Source organism: Tyto alba, unplaced genomic scaffold, assembly GCF_018691265.1.
Source record: "Tyto alba isolate M040663 unplaced genomic scaffold, T.alba_DEE_v4.0 Super-Scaffold_2, whole genome shotgun sequence".
Classification (NCBI taxonomy): domain Eukaryota; kingdom Metazoa; phylum Chordata; class Aves; order Strigiformes; family Tytonidae; genus Tyto; species Tyto alba.
Window position 1 is genome coordinate 73,476,937 of NW_024881282.1, and position 12,985 is coordinate 73,489,921.

The following is a 12,985-nucleotide window of genomic DNA, read 5'->3' on the forward strand; positions in this document are numbered from 1 at the left end:
TTAAATAAACCAGGCCATATCGACATATCCAGCTCTGCTCCTCTACTGAGGAGGAGCCTGCTGTTGGCAGCATCACTGAAGTAGTTACATGCTAAGTGGCATTCTTCCCCAAAGAAGACAGCTCCTCTCTTGATAGAGCCATATTAGTAAGGTTTCTACCATGTTTCAGCATGAGATGTACTGGACACAAGGAACAGGCAGAAAAAAATCTCTGCCAGTTTGTTTTTTTGATCCCAAACATGGGGTAACCTATGAATCCAATGGTGTTTGCACTTAATGTATCAGCTCTTTGGTTTATTAACCAAGCACTCTGATCTACCATACTTTTTGCATGCTCTATTTCAAAACAAGTTATTTTCTCATCTCAAAATGTCACTAATACACCACGAAGCCTGTCAGGTTACAAAGACAATACAAACCAAATGACTGTAAATAGCAACCTGGCACATCACTGAGCCTTCAGACTTGAAATAGATTTAAATTAACCCAAAGATAGCCAGTCATATGGAGAACTTAATAACAAAGTGAAGAAACTAAGGGAGAAGAACTAAGGTTTCAGGTATCATTTTAATCAGACCAAGCAACCTAAAAGCCAGCTACAGGATGGCATTTATGTTTGCCTCTAAGACTGGGATGAAGGCCAGAATTACACTACTTGAGCTGACAGGTTTATTTATGCTATGATGACACTTCAGTTAGCAATGATAAAGATCCAAAGGTCAAATACTTTAAGAAAAAGAGCCATATACACACAGTATATCTTTCTGAGCAGTTATGGTTGGGGTGTGGAAGGAAGGGGCAGGGAACATTATACCTTGCACACACCCACCTGCCCCACAAGCCAACATAAAACCACTTCAGCTGTGCCCATTTCAAAGTTTCCTAAGTTCACAAAGGAGATTTCTGTAGAGATCTCCACCTTTCTTTGTCCAACCACCGAAGAAATGGTTTGTTTTTCCAAGTCAAAGCCAGAGAAAGGCCAGTGGTGCCTCATGGCAAAATTGAGAGGCCACACCATCGACTGAAACCCAGAGACCACCCACAGACCTCCAAAAGTCTCCTCAAAATTCCCTAAAAAATCTGGAGAAAGTAGAAATGAAGGCAGAGAGCAACTTTTTTGACACTTCTGTCAGTCTCTTAATCAGGACTTCTTCCAGCTCTAACTTACTCCAAACTGCTTCACTAATATTCACATATTTAAATCTTGTGATTTTAAAAACTAAACTATGGATTTCACTTTTCAAGAAAAAGCTTAATTACCAATCAAGCTCAAATTCTGGTTTGGGGATATCAATCCTTTCATTTACACTACACAAATATTTTAACAGCTACAGTCTTTCAAAGTCACAGAAATTTGGAATTCCAAGACCTTCTACATTAATGACAGAAGCATGCTGATGACTGCAGGACATGATCAAACCACCACCTAGCATTGAACTCCCATTAACCTCTGACTTGCTTATATAATTGCCAACTACGTTAAAAATAAATTAAAATACAATATTATACCACGTAATTCTTGAATATTTTAGGGATTCCAAGAGGCTCAAATCTGTGCCCAAAAGCAAACTACAGATCCTCAAATTTGCTGAGGGAAAAAAAAAAAAAAAAAGAAACATGACATCTTTGAACTTCTTTGTTGTAGGCATCTGGGGCCTTCATCCACCTGCCGGATTTAGGCAGGCAGACTAAATTTGAGCAGGGATTTCGATGGCTGTAAATGCAAGTCTGTTCTAAGCAAGACCTAAGTCATTGAAGATGAGAGCAGGCACAGGCTGCCTTTAAGATTAAAAGAAAAGCTGTAAATACACAGTGAAGTTCATATCCTAGCGATACTCCAGCCAAACCCTTCTATTTATTGGATAGTACAAAATCTTCAGAAACTAAACTGCAGTTTTAATCAAGGACTGTTCCAGGTTTTTACTGCTGCATTCAACTTTGATGCCTCACAGCATATCACAAGCATCTGACCTCCAACAGCTATATTGCAGCAAGCAGACTAAAAATCACACCCTGCTACAACCTCTTCTTCAGAAGAGGAAGCCACACAACCCAGAAGACACAAAAGCAAGTTTTTCTAAACTTGAACACTGTTGTCCAGTAAGTGGAAAGGTTTCTGGGTGCCCAGGAATCACGACAAACTGTGAGAGCAGAAAGCTGGGTCCAATTTGCATATAAGCAGCCCCAAGACCTTTAACTAACACATATATGGAAAAAAGTCTGGATTTGGTATACAAGTTAACAATGCTACAGAAGAGATCAGACCACTTCATATGGGCGTACCTACACAAGGGTGTATACAAGAACATATTGGGGGGTGAATAAGCTGTCTGCCTTCAGGAACTTCAGGACTACTGAACCTCATGCAATTGAGTACCTTTAACTAAAGGTGTTTTCTTTAGCAGACTGGCTACCAGAAGAGCCTTCCTTTCCACCTTGCCAGGCAGAGCGCTCTGCTCTCCCCCACACCTCAGTGATAACACTCACATTACAAGTTATGACTGCATTTTGCAAAAAACTTTAAGAGTTGAATCTATTGGTTAATCTTCATTTAAAAAGAAAAAGATATTTCAAATTATCATCAACTTGTAAGAAAGAAAATCTGCATGCTTGTAGCTAATCTACTTCAAGAGTTGGCATCTGGCACTTGCTCCACCATTCGGAAACACCAGCGATACATCTGCTTCCTAAACACGGTTTCTCATCTCCCACTTCAGATAACGAGCAACCTGGTCAGACAGTTATCTTCAAGGTCCAACCCTTTCTTAGCATTTCCAGTACATATATCTGTCTTTACCTACTTTTCCTCTGACTTTTACAAGAATGCAGTGTTAACTTCATAGCAATTAAATAGCCGAATTAAAAAAAAAGCTCTGGAAAACGCCAGTCTATGTAAGTAACCACCAGCACTTGGTTCAGCTGGAGCTTTTGAAAAAGGAAGATAAGGCAAAAAAAAAAAAAAAAAGCAAATCACCACCTTTAAAGCACACAAACACTCTTTTTTTGTGTCGGTCCATGCAGTGTTTCCAAAACTCATCTAACACAATTGTTCAACAGTTAAATATGCACATGAAATATTTTGTGCAATGAGTGAGGTCTGCTGTACTTTCATATTAGCTCTCAGATATTATGATGAACTTTTAGCCAGCTGAGAAAAAAGCCACCTTCAGGGTAAAATAAACAGATGTAGTTTGTTTCAGACGATAAGGAATACAAACTGTGTGGAAAGATTTTCCATGATTTAACAAAGACAATAAATTGTCACCAACAGTAGACTAATGAGTCACAGACAACAGCTTAATACTTAAAGCTTATATCTAAAGAAAGAAAAAAAAAAAAAAAAAAAAAAAAAAACACTTATGCAATTTCAAAGTATTAAAAACAAAACAGAAAAATAGTTCTTAATAGATCCAACAGTCTCCAATCAGGATAACTGTATGCAACCATACAGTGAAATCCAAAGCGGACACTGTGCACCGCCAGCCTTGCATTCCACCAGGAAAACCAGACTGAAAATGCTGGTCATTGTTTCTTACTCAAAAAGCGTATGCTGTCCCTGCTCTGCTTTAACAGAGGACTGCTGAGGGCCAGAGAGCTTCACCAGGCAAATTCAAACTAAACAAAGTGAGCTCCACATTCCTCCTGTAAAATATTCTAAGAAATGGTATTTGTGCCTCACTTGTTTTCAATGCGTTGTTGTAGAGGGATAAGTGATCCAGCATTAGAGGAAATCGTTGTTGGCAGAGCCCTCAAACTGGGGAAAGGTTGCCACTGGAAGAAACAGGAAAGAAGCAGAAGTAGCTTTAGAAAAAGTGTATTCGCTGTACAAATCTTTCCTAATACAGTTTTCTGGTGAAGTCAGAACTATCACACTTTGGCTGGTTATTCCCATAACTGGAAGTAAAAATAAGAGCTGTTAAATATGTGTAAATTCATCAGTCCTGTAAACAACTCTGCTGTGGACGGAAGGCAAAATCCTTCAAAATAGGCCCAGACCCTTTTATAAGCATCAAAAGCTTTATATTCAAAATGTTTCTCTGAAACAAAACAGGGCTAGCTCCAGATTATCTGGAAGAGACCACAGTCCTTGTTTCTGCAGTGTTTTGCAAACTCCTGACATTAGTTTTAATTACTGCAAGTTTCCAGGAAGCTCTTACATCTGAAGAAAGTCTTGGGAGCACAGCACCCTGCAGCAGCTGGCAGTTCTCTTAAAGGATCCGTGTGTCCAGCCAGATGCTCGACAGCTTTTTGGGAAGGATGCTCCTCATCAAATGATCCCAGAGGATCCCACAGAGCTGCTGAGATCGTGTAGGGTTTTATGCAAAACCAAGCTGCACTACATTTTTGTACAGACACTCAGCGATCTCTTTTGGGTTGCTCTGTAGATTAGCCTTTAAAAGGAGCGTGAAGATCTTGGATAAAAAGCACTTGTAGAAGTGCAAAGAATTATAAAGTTAATCAAACTGGAATAATGCCTAGAAGTGGTTTAACGCTTTGAAAAGTCAGACTACATAAAGAACATAGTTATACAGACTCCACTTCTTCCTACTCCTTCCGATGACACGATCCTTGCAAGCTGATGCAAGACTTAGTCTACAGGGCTGGTTTTGACTATTAACTGCTGATCACCGTCCAAAGTCACCCTAATATTAGTCACATGAGGATGCTTTGGATGTTTTGCTGCTCTCAGGTCCCACACTTCACAGCTACATTTACCCCACACAAACAGGATGGCAGCTGCTGGGAATCAAACCTCACAGCTACACTCAGCAAGAGGAAGCAGCCAGGATCTTTAATGATGGTACATGCAGGCAACTCCTTCAGCATTACTCCCTGTCTCACAAGGGGAAAAGTGAGCAAGAGGAAAGATAAAGAAAGCCCCAAACCCAAAAGTGAGTTCAGAGATAGGATCCCAGACTACAGATCGTCTTGCAGCTTGATTTTGAATCAGGTAGCCAAAATCATGGTCATTGAGGGCCATATAAGTGCAAGGAACATTACACCGAAGGTACATGGCATTTCATTTCTGGGTACTGGACACATTTTTTTCCTGTTGCAACGTGGTATCTTGTTGCAATAGTTGTGCATATTACAAAATGCTAAGAGCCCAGGCTACTGTCTCCTTCACTCCCAGAATAGGGGTATGGATATTTTCAGAGTCGTCTCTCCTCTGCTGCTCTGATCACTAAGGCTCAAATTGGGCATGCCACTCTTTCTGATCAACTGAGAAAGCATAAACTCACCCAATTTCTGGCAGCATGCTGTCCCTGGAACAAAAGCTACTACTGGTAGTGGTCCCACTACTACAGGAGTGACTGGGGAAGCACCTTGTACCCAAAGCACACAACTGTACAGCTCCCTAGACTCAGATCTGGAGTAAATTACAGGGTTTAGACACCCACGTCAGTCCTAACATAACTAGGTGGAACCCTGAAGCTGTACAGCTACAGACATCACCTGGCTCTACCAAAAGCAAGATGAAAAAAAAAGGTATCTCAGTCAGGCTCATAATGCACCATCACGGACTATGCATGACCTTCAAACTATGTTTTAAGAGATCATTCTCTAGAGGCTTCACATTTCCCAAACCTTACAGCTGTGACACTGCTTAAATATTGCTGACTGTTATAAATATATCTGCCTCTCTGTAGCCCTGCTACATTTTCCCAGGAATTACAACATGCTCTTAACCTTGAAAAGTGCAGCAAGTTATTTTAAAATGCAGTTACTGTGCACACCTGGGAATCCAGAGATGAAATCCAGAGAGAGGGGAAGAAAAACACACAAACTATTTCCTGAATGTAGAAGAAACGTGGAGCCTCAGGTAATAAAATCCACGGTGAGAGGCTGGAGGACTTTTTTCTGAAGGTAGCTCTAGAGCTAAAATTCCTTTAAGAAGTTATCTTTTGCATACACATTTCAAACTTGAAGAAGCCACTTTCAAAATTTAGGCTGATGATAAACTTCAGGTTATGAAATAAAGCCTGCTTTGAGCATCTAAAGATGCTTGCGTATCCTTCATTGAAAAACCTGGTACTGATTTTCAGTCTCCAAGAATTGGTTGGTTTCCAAAGCAGTGAATTTGAAACAAGTAACCTGATACCTAAAATTAATATTGAAGGAACAAGCAGCTTTTACAACATGGTAAAAAATGCCAAGCATTATTTGTAATCTGGCATTTAAAACATCTAAACTTCAAAGTTTATCTAGCCTAAGCTTAAAATCATATATTAGGAAAAATTTCTTCACCAAAAGGGTTATCAAGCATTGGAACAGGCTGCCCAGGGAAGTGGCTGAGTCACCATCCATGGAGGTACGCAGAAGATGTGTATATGTGGCACTTAGGGACATGGTTCAGTGGTGGACTTAGCAGTGTTAGGTTAACGGTTGGACTCAATGATCTTAAAGGTCTTTTTCAACCTAAACGATTCTATGATTCTATGATCAGTAACGCCAGATACTAATACAAACTGCTGAAAGTCCTGTCGAGTGCTCTGATAAAAGTTTTAGCAGTTGGAAACTAACTGCACTCAATCATTAATTGCATACATCAGGCCAGAATGGAGTGCCTGGCTTTGTTCTCTTTAATTAAGATAAGTATAGACCTCTCACATTGTGCAGTTACTTTCAGGGGAGTACTATAGAAATTTAAAATGCATCTATTAACCATTGTATTTGGAGATAGAGAAGGCAAGCAACTGCTAGCTGCGTTTTCCACATAGTTTTGTCATATTCTTTAAGAACCTTACAAAAACATCTTAACCAACTACACACACCTAGTTATACAGGATGGGACACTCAATGGTCAAGAAATTAGTGTCCCCTCCCACAGAGTTTGATGAGAATCCCAAGGATAAAGTGGTATTTTGTACTTTATGCCTTTTTCTCGTTCTCTCTCCCTCTTGTCCATGACCAGTGTTACCAGCATTACACTAACTTAACTAAGTTTTTATTCTGCACCTAAAGTGTTGACCTAAAAATAAAAACCCTGTTTACACATTCTGTATTTAACATCCTGTATTAACATTCTGAATAAGGAAGCATCCAAACTTCACTCAGTTTAGTTTATAGACAGACGCTCACCTTCAGGCATGTCACACGGGAAATGCAGTAATGTAGAAAGTGCCCACGGAGCAGGCAGGTCAGCCCCGACGGAGTACAACACACCGTGGGATGGCCGCTGGAGACCCAAACCAGCCCACAGCAAGGATGTGCCCCCATTGTAAGCAAGTGTTCACCCAAAACTGAAACCAGATCTGTTTCAGAGAGCAGTCAGTGTGAACACACCCCAAGAAACACACGTACCCATGTGACTCAGCTTCTAACGATTACACTTACTAGGCATGTGCAGCCAGCAAACCTAGTCGTAAATCCCTTAATCACAAATCAAGAGAGTTGTCAAAGCCTGCACTGATGGGATCAGGAAAATGCTGAGGCATTTGGGATTTTTTTAACAAGGAACATCCGCTCCTGTGGAAAAGCAAAAGTACTCAGAGAAGCTGCATCAGTGACTTAGAGCACCAAAGTCACCTCTCAGACCTTGCATCCTAAAAAAAAAAAAAAAAACAACACACTCAAAATTTCCTTTAGAAGTTTCTTATTTTTACAGCATACTGAGAAATGTGAGGCCACACCTGGAGTACTGTGTCCATTTCCAGAGCCCCCAGTACAAGACTCTCCATGGACATACTGGAGGCAGTCCAAAAAAGGGCCACAAAGGGCCAGGAACATCACACCTGTGAGGAAAGGCTGTTCAGCCCGGAGACAAGAAGGCTCGGGGAGGGGAGATCTTGTAAGTATATATAAACACGTGAAGGGAGGGTGCAAAGAGGACAAAACCAGGCTCTTCTCAGTGGTGCCCAGTGACAAGACCAGAGTCAATGCGCACAAAGTGAAATACCAGAGGTTCCCTCTGAACATCAGGAAACACTTTTTTACTATGAGGGTGACTGAGCACTGGCACAGGTTGTCCAGGGAGGTTGTGGAGTCTCCACCCTTGGAGGTATACAAAAGCTGTCTGGACTTGGCCCTGGGCAACCTGCTTTAGGTGGCCCTGCTTGAGCAGGGGGTTGGACCAGATGACCTCAAGAGGTCCCTTCCAACCTCAACCGCTCTGTGATTCTGTGAAATAAAAATAATAATTCTCTTCAGTTACTGATAGGATGCCTAGAACAAGTTTTACAGTAAGTTGGACGCATTATTGTTAGCATGTGCATCTAGGACAGGTGATGCGTTCTTCACAGACCACGACAAAGAACTTGCTGCATTAACGTGGGATTTGTAAGAAGCTGCAACTAATCAGAATTTCAGTTTCCATTAAGATACAGAAACATCTTTTAAACTAAAGGAGACGATTTAATATTCTCAAGACGTGTTTAGAAAATACTGCCAGGGGGTTTTTTTCCTCGTTAACACAGGCAACTATTAAACACATATTGTGACCAAAGATGCAAATAGAAAGGATTTTTCAAATGCAACTGAATACATTGGGATTCTTTACCTTCCACTATTGTCTGAAGCAAAAAACTGCACCTTCAATTATTTAAGCACCTCTGAAGACCTGGTCCTTTAAGTCATTAAATTAAATTTACTGCTACCAGAGCGTGCACCAGGAGAAAGGACTGGGTGTTGAAGAGAGGAGGGGAAAACCAGCAAGAGTGTTCCTAACCACAAATACAGTATTTTTGGTTTACACTGATAACTGCTCTTTCAGTTTAGTCAAAGCAAGAAGATTTACTGTGCAAACGAAACTGTAAGGTGAAGAAAAAACATTCAGAACTCACTCTCCGTGCAGACTGCAGAGCCTGTTAATATTTATGAAGTCTGAAGTGGCTTCAAAGATTCCTTACTTAATTTTCTTATGTCATAACAAAAAGCAGCACTAACTCATTAATTTTAAGGTGAGCTCACCATTAAACTATAACTGTTTTAGTAAATTCTGACCTCCTAGAAAAAAGCCTAACTTCTTTGTTTTGTGTGTGTGTGTCCCATACCAATGACAATGACCACAAGATGGAAAGAGAAAACTTGCATTTGTTCAGAAACTTGAAAGATCAAAACACAAGCCCTGGAAGCACCCAACATTATGGCCCAAAAGCTACATTTGACAGCTGTATTTCTGTGCACAGATTATTTCCTGGATTAACCTGCCACTGTGCAAGGCCAGAGCACTGGGCAGAGAGAGAATCTCTTTTGAAAGACCCTGATTAAGCTCTTACTGTCAAAAGCTTTCTCTCTGATCAAACTCTGCATCACAAAAATAACACAATTAGAGGAAGACATCTCTCCTCCTAGCATGGGTGCTGCCATGAAGATATTATTTAGCTGAGAAAAATCTATGTAGGAAAGAAAAGGAAACAGTGTTACAGGACAAACCTAGAAAATTGTGTACTTCATTTCAGCCTGACACAACCAGGTTTGGACAACAGAGACTCCAATTCAGGATAGCAGATTTATCTGCACGTAATACTGGCGTATTTTTGTAATATCCAGGGCTTTGGGGACTTCAAAGTTAGAGTGTATCACTGCTAAGCCTGTTAAATACTGGGGTTAAGGAGGGGGAGGAAGAGACTGGGACAAGCCACTGAATAGCTACATAACTTTAACCCCAAAAAATTCAGCAAGGCACATGTTGTCCTTGACTCAAACATTCCTGAATAGCATTTATTTTCCAGACCTATAAGAAACAAAACATCAGGAAATGTGATCTATTACTCCTTAAATAAAAATATATTCACCATAAAACTATTAATGAGACCACATGTTACACAAAACACAGTCTCATATCTTCAAGAATCCCTATGGATTTGGTGGTGACAGAGTCAAAAAAAAAAAGCATGACTTTTTGGCAGACAAAATGAGATGAAATGGGGTCTTTGTTAATTTTCCAACAGATCTGTCATCGCTTCGGAGCTTGAAGAGTTAATGCTCCTCCTTAGCTTTGAAGTGTCTGAATACTCAAGTATCAAAACCATGCTGAGGACACAACATTATATATGTAGTTTCACATGTGTGTAGGTCATATGTATCCATACCCCAGAAGTATACCTCACCTTAACAGCAGCACTAACCACTTCTCAAACACTGAAGAAGTTCCCTTGCCAAAATAAAATATTAAAGTTGGGATTTTTTTCCCAGGTCTCAGACAATATTGAATCTCTTTAGTGTCCAAATATTGCCCCAGCCATACGGTCTTACAATGAACTTCAGTTCCTACAAGCTTTGAATATCACACGCCAAGAGAAGGAGAAAGGGTAGGGCCTGGGAACAGCCTCTACCTCGGCTACCTGCTGTAAATCACCAGGAATTAAGTTTTTGGCCAGGAAAACAGCAGGGCTGCACGTCAGCCCCCCGATTTTGCCTCCTGAATCCGGATCGCCCCTCTGACAGTCTCTCCGAAACCAGGTCCAACAGAAGAGCAGAGCCAGGAGAGGCTTTTCCCAGCTGCTGCCCTTAATTCCTCCCACTCCCACAGACGCTGACGTCAGGTCCCCAGGCCACAGCGATGCTGGCGAGGCGAGCAGGCAGGAGGTCAAAGCCTGGGTGATGCCTTCACCCAGAGCAGAAGCCGTACCGTGCCAAGGAGCGGCACACCTACCTTCAAGGAGCAGCAGTTTCCCCCACGCAGCTCAACAGCCACCCCCTGACCCAAGACGTGCCAAGCAGACCAGGTTTCACTAGTGCCACAGTTAAGAGAGGAAAAAAATCCAAACTCGTCAGTCTGACACTTTAAGCCCAGGTTAGTCCCACCTGCCACCATCCAAAATTGTCTCCAAGAGTTTACCTGCAGAGCTGGAAACACGGCATGGCTCATCTTCAAATTCAGTCTGGCATCTCAGCCCAAAACCACCTTTATTATGGCAGAGGGATGAGCCAAGCATACTTGTGGCCTCCACGTGAAAAACAGTGAAACGTAACTCAGGCTTTCAGGGGGTTTTGCCCAGTTGGGTATCATAACACCATCAATTTTTATATTTTATCAGTTTCACAGTTAGTAGCTAAATTTGTCAGCTTCAGAAGAACACTGACTAGGACTAAATGAAGCCCTCCCTTTTTGAATAAGTAGATAACTAGATATGGCATTTGATAACTAGATATGCCATTTAACAAAAAAAAAAAAAAGGTTGAAGGCAGCTCACACCTCTAATTCTGAGGATTTAAACTACTTCTTATCACATGGTAAAAACTATGGCACAATACTGTCAGGTAACACAAAGCACAGGCACCTGGGATCCCTACTTTATTAAATATTTCCCCTCCTCACCCACATCTCAATCACCACTGGAAATGCGATATCCGAGAACCTGTCCATCATTCATTCCACATTCACAGCTCAAGAGTACCACATCTACTTGATCTAAAACTCTGAAGCTGCAGTAACAAAGCATAACACGAAAATACAAGAAAAAGCTGTTACTTTCACGTTTACCCCATACGTGCGTTTAAGCCCAGTGATGACCCACAGAAGCACACAGGAGGCCCACAAAATACATGTGCACCTATCAGACCTTTTCTGAAGGAGTTCAGGTTGACAGCTTAGACTATAAAACAGCCGTTTACCCAGCACCATGGCTCTGCCACCCTCCTAGTCTCCCTGAGAGTAAGCTATCCAGCAGCATTTCTCTGCTTCTACGCCTCCAACACTCCCGGGCCTCAGCATTCCACATCAGGATGCATCCAGACACCGCAGGCTTTGAGGGACTGGTACATTGGTGGTTACTATTTAATATCAACATGTGGCCAGCCCCTAATTCAGCCAGGCTCAGCTAAAGCTCAAGAGGCAAACTTCACAACAGAAACAACATTCTCGGGCCTTATTTCCAAATCAGATGCCACATCGGCCAGGGGATGGGAAGAGGTAAAGGAGGGTCCAGCTCGCTCTGCTCCCCCCAGGCCAAGGGAGATCCCTTCTAGCAGCTGTAGGAAATACAAGACCAAAGCCAACTGCACAGCTGTGTGAAGACGAGGAGCAAGGTCTGGCAGGGACAGCGTACTAGCTGCTGCAACACGGTCCTCAACAGCAACTCAGGAGAGCAGCTAGGACGAGCCGCATTTGTACGTAAAGCTGTGACCTTTACCAGGTTCACCGCCACCCTACAGACTCCGCATTTACTCCAGCCTGTGTCTCCCGGCTCCGCGTTTCACCTGGACGGGGGCGGCGATGCACGCCCGTCCCCGCAGCCCGGGACGGCTCCTCCGCGCAGGAGGGACGCGGGGAGGAGAGCAGAGCTGCCCCCCCGCCCCGCGAGGGGGGCAGCCGGACACCCCCAACTACCCACGGGGGACGGCCTCCCCTTACCTGCAAATGGACGAAGGCAGCCCAAAAAGGCTGAGCTGCCGGTCGAGCTTCCCGGTCCGCAACCCCTCATCCGCCCGCCTTCCCCCCCGCCCCAGACCCGGGAGAGCCGAACAAAAGGCGACGGAAGGAACGGGGACAGCCAACCCCTCCCGGGGGTTCCCGTCCCGGAGGGCGGCACCGCGCCCCGCACGCAGCCCTGCCCGCGGGTGAGGGGTCGCGCCAGTCCCCGCCGCCCCGGCCTGGGAGGTCGGCTGCGGGCGGAAGGGCGCGAACGAAAATAAATAAATAAATACATAAAAAAATAATTATATTACCCGCCCCCCCCCTCCCCCCACCTCCGCGCAAGAGGCGGCTTGGCGGGGCACCTACCCTGCTCGTAAATCGGAGCAAACTCTCATCCACGCTCCCCGCGGTGCCCAGGCCGCCGGAGCCAGACGACGCCCCGAGAGCCGCCGGTCGCTGGGCTGCGCTGGGCCGGGCCGGGCGCCAGCGGGGCCGGGCGCGGCCGCTCAGCCCCGGACAAAGCGCTGGTGCCGCTGCCGGCTGCGGGCGAGGGCGGCAGCAGGTGCCCGTCCGCCGCCGAGGCCGAGCCCAGCGCCCTGCGCAGCCGCCGCCGCCGCCGCCGCAGCGCCCAAGCCGCTCGCCGGGGCCGCGCCGCGCTCCCGCCCCGCCCCCGGCCGCCGGCGG

The 12,985-nt window shown here is 44.0% G+C and overlaps 1 protein-coding gene across 2 annotated transcripts in view; it reads right to left on the reverse strand.

Moving 5' to 3' along the window:
* Positions 1–12,942, reverse strand: part of GRAMD4 (GRAM domain containing 4) — an 82,583-nt gene extending 69,641 nt beyond the window's left edge. For both annotated transcript variants that reach the window (XM_032996220.2, XM_032996218.2), the window contains exon 1: positions 12,668–12,942. In XM_032996220.2, the coding sequence (XP_032852111.2) occupies positions 12,668–12,696 (29 nt within the window). In that variant the 5' untranslated portion in view covers positions 12,697–12,942. The remainder of the gene's footprint in view (positions 1–12,667) is intronic.
* Positions 12,943–12,985: the final 43 nt, after the last annotated feature.